Source organism: Solea solea, chromosome 19 (assembly GCF_958295425.1).
Source record: "Solea solea chromosome 19, fSolSol10.1, whole genome shotgun sequence".
NCBI lineage: Eukaryota > Metazoa > Chordata > Actinopteri > Pleuronectiformes > Soleidae > Solea > Solea solea.
In genome coordinates this window covers 12477840-12498979 of record NC_081152.1, presented here as the reverse complement: position 1 = coordinate 12498979, position 21140 = coordinate 12477840, and the positions used below count along the sequence as shown (strand labels likewise).

The window sequence follows — 21140 nt, the reverse complement described above, 5'->3', positions numbered from 1 at the left end:
ATTTTGGACGACATACTATACTATGACGTTTTTGACTCATTTTGGATGAGATACTATACTATGACATTTTTGACTCATTTTGGACGACATACTATACTATGACTTTTTTGACTCATTTTGGACAACATACAATACTATGACATTTTTTACAGATTTTTGACGACATACTATATACTATGGCATTTTTGACTCAATTTGGACGACATACTATCCTATGACGTTTTTGACTCAATTTGGACGACATACTATCCTATGACGTTTTTGACTAATTTTGGACGACATACTATACTATAACATTTTTGACTGTTTTTGGACGACATACTATACTATGGCATTTTTGACTTATTTTGGACGACATACTATACTATGACGTTTTTAGGTGATTTTGGACGACATACTATACTATGACGTTTTTAGGTGATTTTGGACGACAAACTATACTATGGCATTTTTGACTGATTACGGACGACATACTATACTATGACGTTTTTGACTCATTTTGGACGACATACTATACTATGACGTTTTTGACTCATTTTGGACGACATACTATACTATGACGTTTTTAGGGGATTTTGGACGACATACTATACTATGACGTTTTTAGGGGATTTTGGACGACATACTATACTATGACGTTTTTGACTCATTTTGGACAACATACTATACTATGGCATTTTTGACTGATTTTGGACGACATACTATACTATGACTTTTTTGACTGATTTTGGACGACATACTATACTATGACGTTTTTGACTCATTTTGGACATCATACTATACTATGGCTTTTTTGACTGATTTTGGACGACATACTATACTATGACGTTTTTGACTCATTTTGGATGACATACTATACTATTACTTTTTTGACTGATTTTGGACGACATACTATACTATGGCATTTTTGACTGATTTTGGATGACATACTATACTATGACTTTTTTGACTGATTTTGGACGACATACTATACTATGACGTTTTTGACTCATTTTGGACATCATACTATACTATGACTTTTTTGAATGAATTTGGACGACATACTTTTACGATGACTTTTTTGACTGATTTTGGACGACATACTTTACTATGGCATTTTTGACAGATTTTGGACGACATACTATGCTATGACGTTTTTGACTCATTTTGGACATCATACTATACTATGGCTTTTTTGACTGATTTTGGACGACATACTATACTATGACGTTTTTGACTCATTTTGGATGACATACTATACTATTACTTTTTTGACTGATTTTGGACGACATACTATACTATGGCATTTTTGACTGATTTTGGATGACATACTATACTATGACTTTTTTGACTGATTTTGGACGACATACTATACTATGGCATTTTTGACAGATTTTGGACGACATACTATACTATGACTTTTTTGAATGAATTTGGACGACATACTTTTACGATGACTTTTTTGACTGATTTTGGACGACATACTATCCTATGACGTTTTTGACTCAATTTGGACGACATACTATCCTATGACGTTTTTGACTAATTTTGGACGACATACTATACTATAACATTTTTGACTGTTTTTGGACGACATACTATACTATGGCATTTTTGACTTATTTTGGACGACATACTATACTATGACGTTTTTAGGTGATTTTGGACGACATACTATACTATGACGTTTTTAGGTGATTTTGGACGACAAACTATACTATGGCATTTTTGACTGATTACGGACGACATACTATACTATGACGTTTTTGACTCATTTTGGACGACATACTATACTATGACGTTTTTGACTCATTTTGGACGACATACTATACTATGACGTTTTTAGGGGATTTTGGACGACATACTATACTATGACGTTTTTAGGGGATTTTGGACGACATACTATACTATGACGTTTTTGACTCATTTTGGACAACATACTATACTATGGCATTTTTGACTGATTTTGGACGACATACTATACTATGACTTTTTTGACTGATTTTGGACGACATACTATACTATGACGTTTTTGACTCATTTTGGACATCATACTATACTATGGCTTTTTTGACTGATTTTGGACGACATACTATACTATGACGTTTTTGACTCATTTTGGATGAGATACTATACTATGACATTTTTGACTCATTTTGGACGACATACTATACTATGACTTTTTTGACTCATTTTGGACAACATACAATACTATGACATTTTTTACAGATTTTTGACGACATACTATATACTATGGCATTTTTGACTCAATTTGGACGACATACTATCCTATGACGTTTTTGACTCAATTTGGACGACATACTATCCTATGACGTTTTTGACTAATTTTGGACGACATACTATACTATAACATTTTTGACTGTTTTTGGACGACATACTATACTATGGCATTTTTGACTTATTTTGGACGACATACTATACTATGACGTTTTTAGGTGATTTTGGACGACATACTATACTATGACGTTTTTAGGTGATTTTGGACGACAAACTATACTATGACGTTTTTGACTCATTTTGGACATCATACTATACTATGACTTTTTTGAATGAATTTGGACGACATACTTTTACGATGACTTTTTTGACTGATTTTGGACGACATACTTTACTATGGCATTTTTGACAGATTTTGGACGACATACTATGCTATGACGTTTTTGACTCATTTTGGACATCATACTATACTATGGCTTTTTTGACTGATTTTGGACGACATACTATACTATGACGTTTTTGACTCATTTTGGATGACATACTATACTATTACTTTTTTGACTGATTTTGGACGACATACTATACTATGGCATTTTTGACTGATTTTGGATGACATACTATACTATGACTTTTTTGACTGATTTTGGACGACATACTATACTATGGCATTTTTGACAGATTTTGGACGACATACTATACTATGACTTTTTTGAATGAATTTGGACGACATACTTTTACGATGACTTTTTTGACTGATTTTGGACGACATACTTTACTATGGCATTTTTGACAGATTTTGGACGACATACTATGCTATGACTTTTTTGACTCATTTTGGACGACATACTATACTATGACATTTTTGACTGATTTTGGACGACATACTATACTATGACATTTTGACAGATTTTGGACGACATACTATACTATGACGTTTTTGACTCATTTTGGACGACATACCATACTATGACTTTTTTAGGTGATTTTGGACGACATACTATACAATGACTTTTTTAGGTGATTTTGGACGACATATTATACTATGACGTTTTTGACTCATTTTGGACATCATACTATACTATGGCATTTTTGACTCATTTTGGACGACATATGACGTTTTTAGGTGATTTTGGACATCATACTATACTATGGCATTTTTGACTCATTTTGGACGACATACTAGACTATGGCATATTTGACTTATATTGGACGACATACTAATATGACATTTTAAGGTGATTTTGAGACACAAAGGGTACTGTCTCATTTGGCTGAGTGGTTTGTGATGTTTCCCTACAGACCCAACCCTTGAAGGTGACATAGACCGGAAGCTCCAATTAACGCTGCGTTTTTGTGTGTATCTGCGTCATTACCTCGTTTATGAAACCCTAAAGTTTCAGAACAAACAGTTCAGCCACTGCTGAGAAAATAGTGTTGTATTGTTTTCCTGGGCTCTGCGAAGCGGATCGACACTTCCTTAATTTGATGTCGTCATCAGAAATCCTCACCACCGTAGCGCCTCCCGGTGCGGGCACTAGTCCGGGCACATCCGGTTGCGTACATTCAACCGCAGAAGAAGAAGAAGAACTAGTATCGTTGTAGCTGCTGAGATGCAGAGCATCCACCGTGCCAGAGGGGGAGCTGTGTATCTGAGCGCTGGCCTATCTATTACGTCACTTCCAGGTACCTGGCCAATCACAGGACAGTAGGAAAGCTCTCGTTGGCTGGCCAATCACAGCAACTGTTTGGTCTGAAACAGCGCGGCTGACGAGAGCGTCAGCGAGGAGATATTTTGATCGGCTCGTTTGCAGCGATTAGGAGGTTTTTAATCATGAAAACAAGTTAATATATGTAAGTAGACCTCCATAACTAACATAAATGTGTGATACAAGCATTCTATGTCGCCTTTAAAGGACACTGGTTTAAATCCCATCACTGACTGACAATTTAGGTCATTTCGGACAATACAATACACCATACTGTGACAATTTAGACGACATACTATACTATGACTTTTTTGACAGATTTTGGACGACATACTATACTATGAAGTTTTTGACTCATTTTGGACGACATACTATACTATGACTTTTTTAGGTGATTTTGGAAGACATACTATACGATGACTTTTTTAGGTGATTTTGGACGACATACTATACTATGACATTTTTGATTCATTTTGGACGACATACTAGACTATGGCATATTTGTCTTATTTTGGACGACATACTACTATGACATTTTAAGGTGATTTTGGGACACAAAGGGCACTGTCTCATATGGCTGAGCGGTTTGTAACGTTTCCCTACAGACCCAACCCTTAAAGGACACTGGTTCAAATCCCATCACTGACTGACAATTTAGGTCATTTCGGACAATACAATACACCATACTGTGACAATTTAGACGACATACTATACTATGGCATTTTTAAATGAATTTGGACGACATACTATGCTATGACTTTTTTGAGTGATTTTGGACGACATACTATACTATGGCACTTTTGACTGATTTTGGACGACATACTATACTATGACATTTTTGACTCATTTTGGACGACATACTATACTATGACTTTTTTAGGTGATTTTGGAAGACATACTATACAATGACTTTTTTAGGTGATTTTGGACGACATACTATACTATGACGTTTTTGACTAATTTTGGACGACATACTATACTATGACGTTTTTGAGTCATTTTGGACGACATACTATACTATGATGTTTTTGACTAATTTTGGACGACATACTATACTATGACGTTTTTGACTGATTTTGGACGACATACTATACTATGGCATTTTTGACTCATTTTGGACGACATACTATACTATGACGTTTTTAGGGGATTTTGGACGACGTACTATACTATGACTTTTTTGACTCATTTTGGACGACATACTATACTATGACGTTTTTAGGTGGTTTTGGGACACAAAGGGCACTGTCTCATTTGGCTGAGTGGTTTGTGATGTTTCCCTACAGACCCAACTCATAAAGGACACTGGTTCGAATCCCATCACTGACTGACAACTAAGACTATGTCAGACAATACAATACACCATACTGTGACAATTTGGACGACATACTATACTATGACGTTTTTGACTCATTTTGGACGACATACTATACTATGACATTTTTGACTCATTTTGGACGACATACTATACTATGACTTTTTTGACTCATTTTGGACAACATACAATACTATGGCATTTGTGACTCATTTTGAAAGACATACTGTACTATGACATTTTTTACAGATTTTGGACGACATACTATATACTATGGCATTTTTGACTCAATTTGGACGACATACTATACTATGACGTTTTTGACTCATTTTGGACGACATACTATACTATGACCTTTTTAGGTGATTTTGCACGACATACTATACTATGACTTTTTGACTCATTTTGGACGACATACTATACTATGAAGTTTTTAGGGTATTTTGGACGACATACTATACTATGACATTTTTGACTCATTTTGGACGACATACTATACTATGACGTTTTTGACTCATTTTGGACGACATACTATACTATGAAGTTTTTAGGTGATTTTGGCCGACATACTATACTATGACGTTTTTGACTGATTTTGGACGACATACTATACTTTTACGTTTTTAGGTGATTTTGGACGACATACTATACTATGACGTTTTTGACTAATTTTGGTCGACATACTATGCTATGACGTTTTTAGGGGATTTTGGACAACATACTATACTATGACGTTTTTGACTGATTTTGGACGACATACTATACTATGACGTGTATGACTGATTTTGGGCGACATACTATACTATGACGTTTTTGACTCATTTTGGACGAGATACTATACTATGACATTTTTGACTCATTTTGGACGACATACTATACTATGACTTTTTTGACTCATTTTGGACAACATACAATACTATGGCATTTGTGACTCATTTTGGACGACATACTGTACTATGACATTTTTGACTGATTTTGGACGACATACTATACTATGACATTTTTTACAGATTTTTGACGACATACTATATACTATGGCATTTTTGACTCAATTTGGACGACATACTATCCTATGACGTTTTTGACTCAATTTGGACGACATACTATCCTATGACGTTTTTGACTAATTTTGGACGACATACTATACTATAACATTTTTGACTGTTTTTGGACGACATACTATACTATGGCATTTTTGACTTATTTTGGACGACATACTATACTATGACGTTTTTAGGTGATTTTGGACGACATACTATACTATGACGTTTTTGACTGATTTTGGACGACATACTATACTATGACGTTTTTAGGTGATTTTGCACGACATACTATACTATGACGTTTTTGACTGATTTTGGACGACATACTATACTATGACATTTTTGACTCATTTTGGACGACATACTATACTATGACGTTTTTGACTCATTTCGGACGACATGCTATACTATGACGTTTTTAGGTGATTTTGGACGACATACTATACTATGGCATTTTTTACTAATTTTGGACGACATACTATACTATGACGTTTTTAGGGGATTTTGGACGACATACTATACTATGACGTTTTTGACTGATTTTGGACAACAAACAATACTATGGCATTTTTGACTCATTTTGGACGACATACTATACTATGACATTTTTGACTGATTTTGGACGACATACTATACTATGACGTTTTTAGGTGATTTTGGACGACATACTATACTATGACGTTTTTAGGTGATTTTGGACGACATACTATACTATGACGTTTTTAGGTGATTTTGCACGACATACTATACTATGACGTTTTTAGGTGTTTTTGCACGACATACTATACTATGACGTTTTTGACTCATTTTGGACGACATACTATACTATGACGTTTTTGACTGATTTTGGACGGCATACTATACTTTGACGTTTTTTGGTGATTTTGGACGACATACTATACTATGACATTTTTGACTGATTTTGGACGACATACTATACTATGACATTTTTGACTGATTTTGGACGACATACTATACTATAACATTTTTGACTGTTTTTGGACGACATACTATACTATGGCATTTTTGACTTATTTTGGACGACATACTATACTATGACTTTTTTGACTGATTTTGGACGACATACTATACTATGACGTTTTTTGGTGATTTTGGACGACATACTATACTACCGCATTATTGACTCATTTTGGACAACATACTATACTATGACGTTTATGACTGATTTTGGACGACATACTATACTTTGACGTTTTTAGGTGATTTTGGACGACATACTATACTATGACGTTTTTAGGTGATTTTGGACGACATACTATACTATGACGTTTTTAGGTGATTTTGCACGACATACTATACTATGACGTTTTTAGGTGATTTTGCACGACATACTATACTATGACGTTTTTGACTCATTTTGGACGACATACTATACTATGACGTTTTTGACTCATTTTGGACGACATACTACTATGAAATTTTTAGGTGATTTTGGACGACATACTATACTATGACTTTTTTGACTGATTTTGGACGACATACTATACTATGACTTTTTTGACTCATTTTGGACGACATACTATACTATGACTTTTTTGACTGATTTTGGACGACATACTATACTATGACATTTTTGACTCATTTTGGACGACATACTATACTATGACGTTTTTGATTAATTTTGGACGACATACTATACTATGACGTTTTTAGGGGATTTTGGACGACATACTTTACTATGACGTTTTTGACTAATTTGCGATGACATACTATACTATGACGTTTTTAGGGGATTTTGGACGACATACTATACTATGACATTTTTTACAGATTTTTGACGACATACTATATACTATGGCATTTTTGACTCAATTTGGACGACATACTATCCTATGACGTTTTTGACTCAATTTGGACGACATACTATCCTATGACGTTTTTGACTAATTTTGGACGACATACTATACTATAACATTTTTGACTGTTTTTGGACGACATACTATACTATGGCATTTTTGACTTATTTTGGACGACATACTATACTATGACGTTTTTAGGTGATTTTGGACGACATACTATACTATGACGTTTTTGACTGATTTTGGACGACATACTATACTATGACGTTTTTAGGTGATTTTGCACGACATACTATACTATGACGTTTTTGACTGATTTTGGACGACATACTATACTATGACATTTTTGACTCATTTTGGACGACATACTATACTATGACGTTTTTGACTCATTTCGGACGACATGCTATACTATGACGTTTTTAGGTGATTTTGGACGACATACTATACTATGGCATTTTTTACTAATTTTGGACGACATACTATACTATGACGTTTTTAGGGGATTTTGGACGACATACTATACTATGACGTTTTTGACTGATTTTGGACAACAAACAATACTATGGCATTTTTGACTCATTTTGGACGACATACTATACTATGACATTTTTGACTGATTTTGGACGACATACTATACTATGACGTTTTTAGGTGATTTTGGACGACATACTATACTATGACGTTTTTAGGTGATTTTGGACGACATACTATACTATGACGTTTTTAGGTGATTTTGCACGACATACTATACTATGACGTTTTTAGGTGTTTTTGCACGACATACTATACTATGACGTTTTTGACTCATTTTGGACGACATACTATACTATGACGTTTTTGACTGATTTTGGACGGCATACTATACTTTGACGTTTTTTGGTGATTTTGGACGACATACTATACTATGACATTTTTGACTGATTTTGGACGACATACTATACTATGACATTTTTGACTGATTTTGGACGACATACTATACTATAACATTTTTGACTGTTTTTGGACGACATACTATACTATGGCATTTTTGACTTATTTTGGACGACATACTATACTATGACTTTTTTGACTGATTTTGGACGACATACTATACTATGACGTTTTTTGGTGATTTTGGACGACATACTATACTACCGCATTATTGACTCATTTTGGACAACATACTATACTATGACGTTTATGACTGATTTTGGACGACATACTATACTTTGACGTTTTTAGGTGATTTTGGACGACATACTATACTATGACGTTTTTAGGTGATTTTGGACGACATACTATACTATGACGTTTTTAGGTGATTTTGCACGACATACTATACTATGACGTTTTTAGGTGATTTTGCACGACATACTATACTATGACGTTTTTGACTCATTTTGGACGACATACTATACTATGACGTTTTTGACTCATTTTGGACGACATACTACTATGAAATTTTTAGGTGATTTTGGACGACATACTATACTATGACTTTTTTGACTGATTTTGGACGACATACTATACTATGACTTTTTTGACTCATTTTGGACGACATACTATACTATGACTTTTTTGACTGATTTTGGACGACATACTATACTATGACATTTTTGACTCATTTTGGACGACATACTATACTATGACGTTTTTGATTAATTTTGGACGACATACTATACTATGACGTTTTTAGGGGATTTTGGACGACATACTTTACTATGACGTTTTTGACTAATTTGCGATGACATACTATACTATGACGTTTTTAGGGGATTTTGGACGACATACTATACTATGACGTTTTTGACTGATTTTGGACGACATACTATACTATGATGTTTTTAGGTGGTTTTGGGACACAAAGGGCACTGTCTCATTTGGCTGAGTGGTTTGTGATGTTTCCCTACAGACCCAACTCTTAAAGGACACTGGTTCGAATCCCATCACTGACTGACAACTAAGACAATGTCAGACAATACAATACACCATACTGTGACAACTTGGACGACATACTATACTATGACTTTTTTGACAGATTTTGGACGACATACTATACTATGACGTTTATGACTGATTTTGGGCGACATACTATACTATGACGTTTTTGACTCATTTTGGACGAGATACTATACTATGACATTTTTGACGACATACTATACTATGACTTTTTTGACTCATTTTGGACAACATACAATACTATGGCATTTGTCACTCATTTTGGACGACATACTATACTATGACATTTTTGACTGATTTTGGACGGCATACTATACTTTGACGTTTTTTGGTGATTTTGGACGACATACTATACTATGACATTTTTGACTGATTTTGGACGACATACTATACTATGACATTTTTGACTGATTTTGGACCACATACTATACTATGACGTTTTTTGGTGATTTTGGACGACATACTATACTACCGCATTATTGACTCATTTTGGACAACATACTATACTATGACGTTTATGACTGATTTTGGACGACATACTATACTATGACGTTTTTAGGTGATTTTGGACGACATACTATACTATGACGTTTTTAGGTGATTTTGGACGACATACTATACTATGACCTTTTTAGGTGATTTTGGACGACAAACTATACTATGGCATTTTTGACTGATTACGGACGACATACTATACTATGACGTTTTTAGGTGATTTTGGCCGACATACTATACTATGACGTTTTTGACTGATTTTGGACGACATACTATACTATGACATTTTTGACTGATTTTGGACGACATACTATACTATGACATTTTTGACTTATTTTGGACGGCATACTTTACTTTGACGTTTTTTGGTGATTTTGGACGACATACTATACTATGACTTTTTTTGTGATTTTGGACGACATACTATACTATGACTTTTTTTGGTGATTTTTGACGACATACTTTACTATGACATTTTTCGTGATTTTGGATAATGATGTTTAATATTAGTGTCTATAGTACGTCATCCAAAATGACACCAAAACATCATAGTGTAGGCTTATTGTGCCCCCAGTTGAGGTTGGTGAGGTTCAACGGCCGAATAGCATATTTTTATTTCCAGATGAACCAAATTCAAGGTGAATGTTATAAAAGTCAGAAAGAAATGTTTTTGTCAGCAAGTTGTGTAGCTGTACTCAAGTCACCACAACACAGCTTGTCTTGTGTAGAGACCATAAACTAGTCCACATGTAATCACAGACAATGAAGATAATTTTCTAACTTTGCTTCAGACGTGATCATGCATAATTAACAAGTGAATAATAATTCCCTATAGTCCACGATAGAGATAACGTTATAACAACAGCTGACAGTGTTTTTTTTTGTTGAATCTCCATTTCATAGGATTAGATTTAAACAATAACCCTCTTTAACCCAATCCCAAGTGGCAAGGGAAATGAGGTAGGGGGTAAAATGAGAAATATTATGATTGGGCCTCAGTCGTCAAAGTCTTCTTTAGAGTTGTTTTGGACCTTCATTGTCATTCAAACAGACTCAGAATTGCCGATTTGCTTTAATTTTAAGTGTTTCTTGGTCTTTTTTTACACTGTACAGTTGTCAACTTGATATTGTAATGAAGATAGCAGAGGAAGGAAGATAGAGAGAGTGAGACAGATGGCCAGAGGAAGATGTCCGTCTCATGTGGCACAACACTGTTCAGTTATCTCACCACAAAGGACTTGAGGGACAAGCTGCTGTCAGAACTACTTTTATTCCCTGTTGCCAAGTGCAAAGCCCTGGCTACATTGACAATAAAGGACAGTGGCATACCAAGCAAATTGGTCATCGAGATATTCAACTAAAAATATTCAACTGTCTTTGTTACTCAGTGGCCTCCGAAATAAAAGTCCACTTAACAATTGTCCAATGATCTGTTGAAGAAAATTGCAAATTTTCCTTTATAACAAGTTTGTTGATTTACATGCCTGTTAGTTTATATTACTGGACACATTTAAAAAAAAGTTTTTTTTCTGCCTCTGTTTCCCCTCATAATCAACATTAAAATCAGTAGTAGACGTTTACACATGTCACATTGCACCTTGTTGACTGTTAACTAGAGTATAACTCAAAACAGACGTTAGACTTTTTTGTCTAAATCACAGCAGTGGATTTCCTCCGTGTTCTGCGCCACCTGCAGAGGTTCACACCTCTAAAGACGAGCGAGTCCAGAGCAATAATATTTATCTTTCTCTTTGGTTTATGTGAATACACCTGTACCATATCATTGCCCTTGGCCCGACTCAACTGGTGTGTATTTTTGTGCGTCGTCGTTCACAGCAACGACTGCCTGTTGGAAATGTTATACTCTGAGAAAATGTTTGCAGTACAGAAGACATTCACATGGTTAGTAAGCAGTTACTTACAAACTTATCAGTTAATCGTGATCGGACACATCAGGGTGTCTTTTAAGTGTATCACGCAACCGGTGGGGATGGAAATCATTAATCATGACAGATAGAAGGAGATGCACAAAATTGGACTTTTGCCGATATCCGCCGATATATCGGGAGTGCTGGGGCTGATAACTGATACTAATTACAATATATGTATATATATGTATATATATAACTTTTATCCTGCACCCAACTGCAGAGATTATTTAGTTTCCTCTTTAGTAAAATTAGATTATTTTTCACATTGCAGAAATTGAGTGTGCACACACACATACACACACCCATACACATCACTATGGTGCTATTCTTGTTCCGGACTTCATGCAGGTACATTGAGTCCAGTCCAGGACAGCAGGGTTGCATTCAGCACCACACATTCACACTTTCTGTGGACTGGATTGCCATAGCAACAGTGCCAGCACAGGCACAACTGAACCTTATATGAATAAGAAATATAATTCAGAGAGACCCGTTTGAAATTAGCAGAAATGTTTGGATCTTTTGATTGATCCCATCTTTAATCCCATCACCGTCTTTTAAGTTTTACTCCCTTGGCCTTGCTGGAACTGCCAGTGTGTGCAGATGTTTTGCTCTGGCCTTGAACTAAACCCAGACGCTCTCTCTTTCTTTCTTTCTTCCTCTCTTTCTCCCTGCACAGCCAACATGTTGGACACCATGTTGCTAAAGAATGGACGGAAGCGGGGGTCAGAGCGAAAGGCGGAGGAGAGCAGCAGCAGCAGCAGCAGCAGCAGCAGCAGCACAGCCACAGTTTCAGTTCAGAACATGCTTTTGTGCCACTGCAACCACCACTGCCCCGAAAACTCCTTCAACAACACTTGCATGTAAGCACCAGTAACCTTGTTTAAATAACTCTCTGCAACAGCTACTAATTATTCAAAGAGACAGAGCATCAGGTCTTTCAATTTAATATTTCTTTCAGTATTTGTGTCAGTGAAAGAAACTGCTTGCATTGTCATTCTAAAATGAAAACAATCTATGTAAATGTATATATAATGTACTTAAATATATTGACTAAAACGACTGAGAAACCAACATATTATGTAAGTTTCTCAGTTTTAGTTACTGAGTCAAGTTCAGAGATTTGAAGAAGAGTTCAGAGTTCAGAAATGCAGGATATGTTATTTAACAGGTCTCAATATACACATTGATTATAGAATATAATAGAACAGAATTCAGGTTTTTTTAAAAAAATGCAGAAATCAAATACATTATGATGCTAAACAAATATATAAGATAACAACGTGTCTGTGTTTGTAGAACTAACGGTTACTGCTTCACCATGGTGGAGGAGGAGGACGGCGGCGTGGCCGTTCTCACTGCAGGATGTTTAGGATTGGCTGGTTCGGAGTTCCAGTGTCGAGTAAGTCTATGTTTCTTTGAGTGACTTTATCTTGTTTGAATCCTACTTGTCAGACCCACAACTATCTTTACACATTGTGGAATAAAGTGTGGTCTTCTTGTGTCTGAAAGACAATATGTTTACACTTACGCACAAATGTGTGTATTTGTGTGGTAGGACACGGGGAAGTCGCGCTCCAGGAGAGCTCTGGAGTGCTGCACCGACCAGGACTACTGCAACCGAGATTTGCATCCCACTCTTCCTCCGCTCATGACGTCAGGTATGACCCCGCGTGCGCACACTGATTCCCACACTGAAATCCTGCCCCGCTTTAAAGCGTGAGTGGCTTTTTAGAAACCGTGCCGTGCTTGGCTGGGCGATGATGGGTAGTGACAGTTTAAACTGTTACAAACCACAGTGTGGTGCTGGAGTAAAGTGGCACATGCTACTTCAGGGGGTGGGGGTGGGGTGGGATGGGGGGCGTTTGGGGTTGTGTGTGTGTGTGGAGAGAGGCAGGTGAAACGGAGCCTGCAGGCTTGGCTTGTTCTCTCACTCTCTAATGAAAAGGACAGCCTCTCCCCAGGGCCCGCTTGAGTTTCTTGCCTCTGCACGGATGTGAGATATCTGTCCATCTGTCCCTCAGGAACACTCACACACACACACACTCACATGCATTCCCACTCTCCCACTCCCAGTCTCTGTCACACAATCGCCATTACAGTTTTACACAGCCCCCGCATACTTTGTTACGACCTTCAGCGAAACTCTGATAAAAGGATTTGGGGGAAGACGTGATAAGATAAATACGTTTTTTCTCAAAACAGTTTTCAGATTTCCGGACATGACGACGACTAAATATGACAACGCTGTACTTGCTAAATGAATCACTGACAATCTGAGCATCTGACACTGCAAGACATAAGCGATAAGCTGAACAAGCACTGATGAACTGTCCATGCAGGGCCAGAGAATCAGTCAGTGATCTGTGATAAATACATGTAAACTTTTAGTAGTAGCCTCTAAAAGACCACGCTGACACTCTACAGAAGTCTGTGTGCCTGACGGACAGGAGCTCAACAGAAAGGTTAGAGCCCCAGAGCTGCGTCAGGCCTCGGGGGCTTCTGTAGCAACGGTGCGGTGACACCTGATACGTGGGATTCAGGAAGGGGATGTGATCGATCACACACTGGGGGCAGGACAGGGTTAGAGGCAGGGAGGGGGGGGGGGGAGCTTGTCCCTGCCAATGAAAATAAGACAGATGTTTGTGCTGATAACAGTGAACAAATGAGTGTCGACCTCCAGCTATTAATCAGATCTGACTCTCCTCTCTGTGACTGACATTATTCACATTTTTTTTTTTTTTTTCAGATTATGTGGACAGCAGCATCCAGTACATGGCTCTCTTCATCTCAATCACAGTCTGCACCATCATCCTTGGCCTCATCCTTGTCTTTTTCTACTTCAGGTGAGAAAGAATATAATATAAAGAATAAAATCAATAAATGCACCCCCTCCAGACGTGCACTTCACATTACATGGCTTTTCTGCGGCAGGTATAAGCGGCAGGAGTCACAGCCGCGCTACAGCATCGATCTGGAGCAGGACGAGACCTACATCCCGCCTGGAGAGTCACTGAAGGACCTGATCGAGCACTCCCGGAGCACAGGGTCTGGCTCAGGCTCAGGTCTCCCTCTACTGGTAAGAAAAGAGCAGCGCACATGTTGCATGTTGTCTGTGGGCTTCATGGGCATTTAATGGTGATAAAAAGGGTTTTATTTGCAAATGTATGCAAATTCAGTAGAATACATTTGTAAAAGAATATGATATGATGTAAAAATAAAGGATCTTTATTTTTGCAGCTTTTTTTGTATTGCATAAAGTTTTGTTTTGTTACTATCTTAGTATTGTTATTGTGGCGATCCAGTAAAGTAGTAATGGAAGGTAATGAATTACATTTACTCGTGTTACTGTAATTGAGTAGGTTTTTTTGTGTACTTGTACTTCTTAAAGTCATTTATAAAATTTGTAATTTTAAATTTTTGAATCACATGAGTATAAAAACGTTGGCCTGAATTAAAAAAATAAATAAATTCACCGGAAACTTTGGCAGTGAATGAAAGCATTTGTGACCTTTGACCCATTTCGACTGATACATTATGTGTTTAAATATTTCATTTAGTCAGCACTTTACTTTGTAAAGGTTTGCCTTTAATTAAAAACAATTAACGTGAGATTTGCGTCCCCTTGTCCTTTTTGCACAAGAAAGAACCCCAACCATGTTATAAACAAGTAACTCAGTACATTTTAAACAAGCTAGTTTTTTTTACTTTAACCTGAGTACATTTTTAGACCAGTACTTTTACTTGTACTTAAGTTTTTATCATAATTTGTGAACAGGTGCAGCGAACCATTGCCAAGCAAATTCAGATGGTGAAGCAGATTGGAAAAGGGCGATACGGAGAGGTCTGGATGGGCAAATGGAGAGGAGAGAGAGTGGCAGTCAAAGTCTTCTTCACCACAGAGGAAGAGAGCTGGTTCAGAGAGACGGAAATTTATCAGACCTTCCTGATGAGACACGACAACATACTCGGTAAGGGAACGTCTGTTTGCCTGATTGCAATTTAATGATCCTATCTGTGTGTGTGTGTGTGTGTGTTGCTCATTCCCATCCTCCCTCCTCTCCAACCCCAGGATTCATAGCGGCCGACATTAAAGGAACAGGCTCATGGACTCAGCTGTACCTGATCACAGACTACCACGAGAATGGATCCCTGTACGACTACCTCAAGTCCAACACCTTAGACGTCAACGCTCTGCTGAAACTGGCCTACTCCTCCATCTCAGGCCTCTGTCACCTGCACACCGAGATCTACGGCACACAGGGCAAAGCGGCCATAGCGCACAGAGACCTGAAGAGTAAAAACATCCTGGTTAAAAAGAACGGCTCCTGCTGTATAGCAGATCTGGGCCTGGCTGTCAAGTTTAACAGGTACACCGTGATGTTTTTTTAAGGCTTTTTCTCATTCTCACTGTATCAGTAATAACTGGACAGGAAACCTAACCAACATTCAGAACTGTAGAAGCCTCTTCTCACCCAGTTGTCTACTGATTCTCTGACTTTCACAGACTTTGAACATCATTTTAATAGAGTTAAGGTGTATCTCTGACATAAAGTGGTTCACTCTGTGCCTGCTCTTTCTCCGTCTCTCAGTGACACAAACGAAGTGGACATCCCTCCAAACCTGCGCGTCGGGACTAAGCGCTACATGCCGCCTGAAGTGCTGGACGAGACCCTGAACAGGACCTATTTCCAGTCTTTCATCATGGCCGACATGTACAGTTTCGGTCTCATTGTTTGGGAGATGGTGCGACGCTGCATCTCTGGAGGTCAGCCTTATTTTCTTTTAAAACATCGTCTGGGTGTTTTTTTCTTAATGATCCCACTGATACCCACGCATGTGCTCTTTCTTCCTGCAGGCATTGTGGAGGAGTATCAGCTGCCCTATCACGACCTCGTGCCCACTGATCCTTCCTATGAGGACATGAGGGAAGTTGTGTGCATTAAGAAGCAGAGACCTTCGTTTGCTAATCGCTGGAGCAGTGATGAGGTATTTAAATAAAAATCTTTTATTTCCCTATGCTATATGAAACATCATTTAGAGCAGCCCTGCTTTTGAGTTAAAGGGATAATTCACCGATTTGCATTTGCATTTAGCTTAACGGGACCTCGTAGACCCACTGTTCAAATCAATTTGAATGGAAGCCTATGTAAATTATGTTTTAGAAATACTTTTTTATATACAGTCTATGTATATGTATACGTCTATACAGCTTATAAACTGTTTAAAAAGGCTGGTAGATAAGAGCAGATTGTTCTGGTGTTGTTATATTCTCATGTGTGTGTGTGTACGCTTGTGTGTTCAGTGTCTACGACAGATGGGGAAACTGATGTCCGAGTGCTGGGCTCACAACCCGGCCTCGCGCCTCACAGCCCTGAGGGTGAAGAAGACCCTGGCGAAGATGTTGGAGTGCCAAGACATCAAAATGTGACAGGGGATCGAGAAAGACGCTCTCATCATTCAGAGACTGGTCACTGCCACTGGCAGGGCTCCGCTTACACTGGCTGATAGAAGACAGGGAGAGGAGAGAAGAAAAAAAAAAGAAAAAAAAGGAGACTTGTCAATGTTGGGACAAAGGAAAGTGACAGGGAACAAGAGTGATGGACGTGTTTGGTCGATGGGGAGACAGAAAAATGAGAGGCAAAAGATTTATTGTGTCTGGAGAGATGTGACCTCCCGTGTCACCTGCGCCTCAGACAAAGTGTTCACGTTGTGCTTTCTGTGAAAGCTTAAGCGGTTGTTGGGTCCCGACTGTCCAGGTGGGCATGTGGACAGGGACCCGTGCAGGAGACTGCAGGTACTGAAATCCCTCTGACCTGTTCCACGCAGAGGGAGCTCCTGCTCTGCCCGACTAAAGCCATACATACACACACATACTGTATATATACACATCAGTATCGCAGTATTTCATGTGCAGTCTTTTGTACCGTCACAGCTGCCTTCATGTTTGTTTTTTTAAGTTTTGACTCAGTCACTACTCGCTATAATGTCATAGCAGACTGTAGACTGTCTTTTAGTTCACTATCAATTTCCCAAAGTGAAGACTATTTCATGCCCAGTGACCGCTCAAAATTATTATTATTATTATTATTATTGTTATTACTGATAATTACTTTTTTAATGTTGAAAGAAGATCTCTGGGTTAAAGTGTTTATATCACTGAGTTTGTGAACTTTCTCCTTCATATTCCTCTTTGGTGTCTTTAATTTCCACTCACAGTTCATTTGTAAATAGCTGAGCTGAAATCTATTGATAATTATTGACTTGCTGGATGTTAAAATTGTGTTTTTTTTTTTTTTTTTGACAATGTCTGTATGCAGAATTATGTCCCGTCCACTCTACCACTGCGGCATGTGCCTTATTTAATCTGTACATAATGTGATCATGAGAGTGTACGAGTGGATTTGGATTACATTCCCTAATTAAACAAACTGTGTCCTAAAGCCTTGTCGCTTCGTGCTCATCCTCGCAGTGAAAACAAAGTGCTCCGTGTGGTTTGTTTCCAATGTTGCATATAAATATAATTTATTATTAGTCTTTAAAAATTCTTTCTTACACTTTGTACAGTCACTTGACAGATGACAATGCAAGCATTCGCGAAGTACACTGTGAGTGCCGGAGACAGACAGGCTACATTCTCACTACACAACAGTAATAATAATAATAATAATAATGATGATCATGAATCTGAACAATAACTAGGGAATGCAGAAGTTCGTCCACTGAGGATTGTTTAAAAAAAAAACAGCAGATGCAACGTTTGCATAGACGGCTTTACGGAGAAAACTGGGACAACTGCGATCGATTAAAACCACTTGAAAAAAAGGGATCACAAGTGCTGCTAAATCAAATGAAATGTCTGCATTTGCAAATGCATTTGAAAACTACGTAAGTGACCTTTACGCACAGTCAGTGTGAAATCAGCGGCGTCCGTACGTGAACGCACAACCACACAAAATCCACGTGATTCGCCCCAAACACTGCAGACGAGTCATTCAGTTCAGAACAAACAAAAGGAAAAGTCTCTCTCTTTTTTCTTTTTTTTTTTTGAAATGACATTTGACATTAGGATGATCACTGTGTATATTAAATTTAATCTCATACACTGTATGTCAATTTTTGGTACAAAGCAGTTGTATTCAGTTGCATTGGTCCTATAAAAATATACATTATTTGATCGACTCCTCAACAGCGCCTGCCTCTCGTCTCCTGCCTGGTCTCGTTCGTGAATCTCGCACCACATACAAACCGTCACTTGTCAGTTTCAGAACACAATGTGTGATTGCCTTCCGTTTAAAAGTACTGGTGGAGTTAGCCAAAAATGACCTGATTAGGAAAAATTCAGAATATCAAAAGAATATTTTTGAAGACGTGCAACAAAAGAAGCAAACGTACTTGAAAAGAAATCTACGTAACAAATAATAATAATAATAATAATAATAATAATAAACAATAATAATATTAGTAACAAAAGCAACACTAAAATGGTAAATGGTTACATCATCTTCTGTACATGTACATGTGTGGCTGACAGGATGAGTCATAACTGCAAGAGTCCACCAGGGGGTGCTATGACACAATCAAACATAATGAAAGAAGAAAAAAAAAATGTGAGGACACTACACAGTATTCCCTAAGAGGCAGCACAAAAACAACAACAACAACAACAACAAAAAAGAATGATATGTATAAATAGACATATTAAATACTATGTTATCACAGAACACATACTCCATGGAGTTGCTATGGAGACCAGTTTTCCAGAGGGTGAGAGGTGCTTTTTTTTCCCCCCTCTGAACAAAGCCATGCTCCTTTGGATCCTTTGACCCCTGGTAATGTGTCGGCACTCAAAGACTGTTGGCTGACGGTCGATGGCATCATCCACATACATCCGCTCATCGCTATTCCAAGGAAACCAGAGCCAAAAATATCAAGTTGTTCTACCAGAGAGAGAGAGGATCAGCCAGAGAGAAATGACTGGCACAGATTCTTGTTTACCCTCCCAAGTTTATACACCCTTTGTTGCCAATGTTTAACTGGGTCATGGCTGAGTAGACCTAGCTGTTTTTATCTTCTTATTTCTTTGAGTGTACCACCACCACCACCACCACCACATGCACACACAGTGTCTGAAAGTGTGTGTGTGTATGTGTGTGTGCACTTGTCAACTGTGATGCCAAATGACTCTGCTGCGTTCGGGCTTTTTCCAGCTCTTGTTTTTTTGCCTTTTATGTCTTCTTCTTCCTCCCTGGAATTTCACATTCCCTGGCGGGCAGATGTCAGTGCTCAGTCATCGCGGGAACAAGGCTGTCGTGACGTCCCATCTCCTCAAGTACCTGAGCGAGGCGGCTGAGATTGCCATCGGGAAAATGCTGGGCTTCCCACAGATCCAGTATCACTCCTGTAGGACTGGATTTGGTGGCAAAGTAGTTAAGATACCTGAGTGAGGGACAGTGACAGAGCAGAGATAAAGAGAGTTTAGGTTCAGCTGGGTGACTCCACCATGTACAGTAACATAACTCTGTTATATATTCCGTTAGTTTCCCTGCTATGTGAGTAAATTAGTGTTAAAGTGTCAATCCTTCTTTTTCCCTCTGTGCCACTTCAATTGAACATCGACTCCCTTCACGATTTCATGGTTCCTGCAGCAAGAAGGTGTGGATTTTTGTACT

At 37.9% G+C, this 21140-nt stretch overlaps 2 protein-coding genes across 9 annotated transcripts in view; one reads left to right on the top strand and one right to left on the bottom strand.

Annotated features, from left to right (window-relative positions):
- bmpr1bb (bone morphogenetic protein receptor, type IBb) overlaps nucleotides 1-18931 on the top strand; it is a 61581-nt gene extending 42650 nt beyond the window's left edge. For 2 of the 3 annotated variants that reach the window (XM_058616654.1, XM_058616653.1), the window contains 9 exons: nucleotides 13148-13331; nucleotides 13768-13870; nucleotides 14027-14129; nucleotides 15218-15314; nucleotides 15403-15547; nucleotides 16247-16439; nucleotides 16541-16838; nucleotides 17061-17457; nucleotides 17774-18931. In XM_058616654.1, the coding sequence (XP_058472637.1) occupies nucleotides 13148-13331; nucleotides 13768-13870; nucleotides 14027-14129; nucleotides 15218-15314; nucleotides 15403-15547; nucleotides 16247-16439; nucleotides 16541-16838; nucleotides 17061-17457; nucleotides 17774-17899 (1646 nt within the window). In that variant the 3' untranslated portion in view covers nucleotides 17900-18931. The remainder of the gene's footprint in view (nucleotides 1-13147; nucleotides 13332-13767; nucleotides 13871-14026; nucleotides 14130-15217; nucleotides 15315-15402; nucleotides 15548-16246; nucleotides 16440-16540; nucleotides 16839-17060; nucleotides 17458-17773) is intronic. The other variant, XM_058616655.1, reaches the window with a different exon arrangement.
- Nucleotides 18932-18976: 45 nt separating this feature from the next.
- Nucleotides 18977-21140, bottom strand: part of unc5cb (unc-5 netrin receptor Cb) — a 164472-nt gene continuing 162308 nt past the window's right edge. For all 6 annotated transcript variants that reach the window (XM_058616649.1, XM_058616646.1, XM_058616648.1 and 3 more), the window contains one exon: nucleotides 18977-20907. In XM_058616649.1, the coding sequence (XP_058472632.1) occupies nucleotides 20748-20907 (160 nt within the window). In that variant the 3' untranslated portion in view covers nucleotides 18977-20747. The remainder of the gene's footprint in view (nucleotides 20908-21140) is intronic.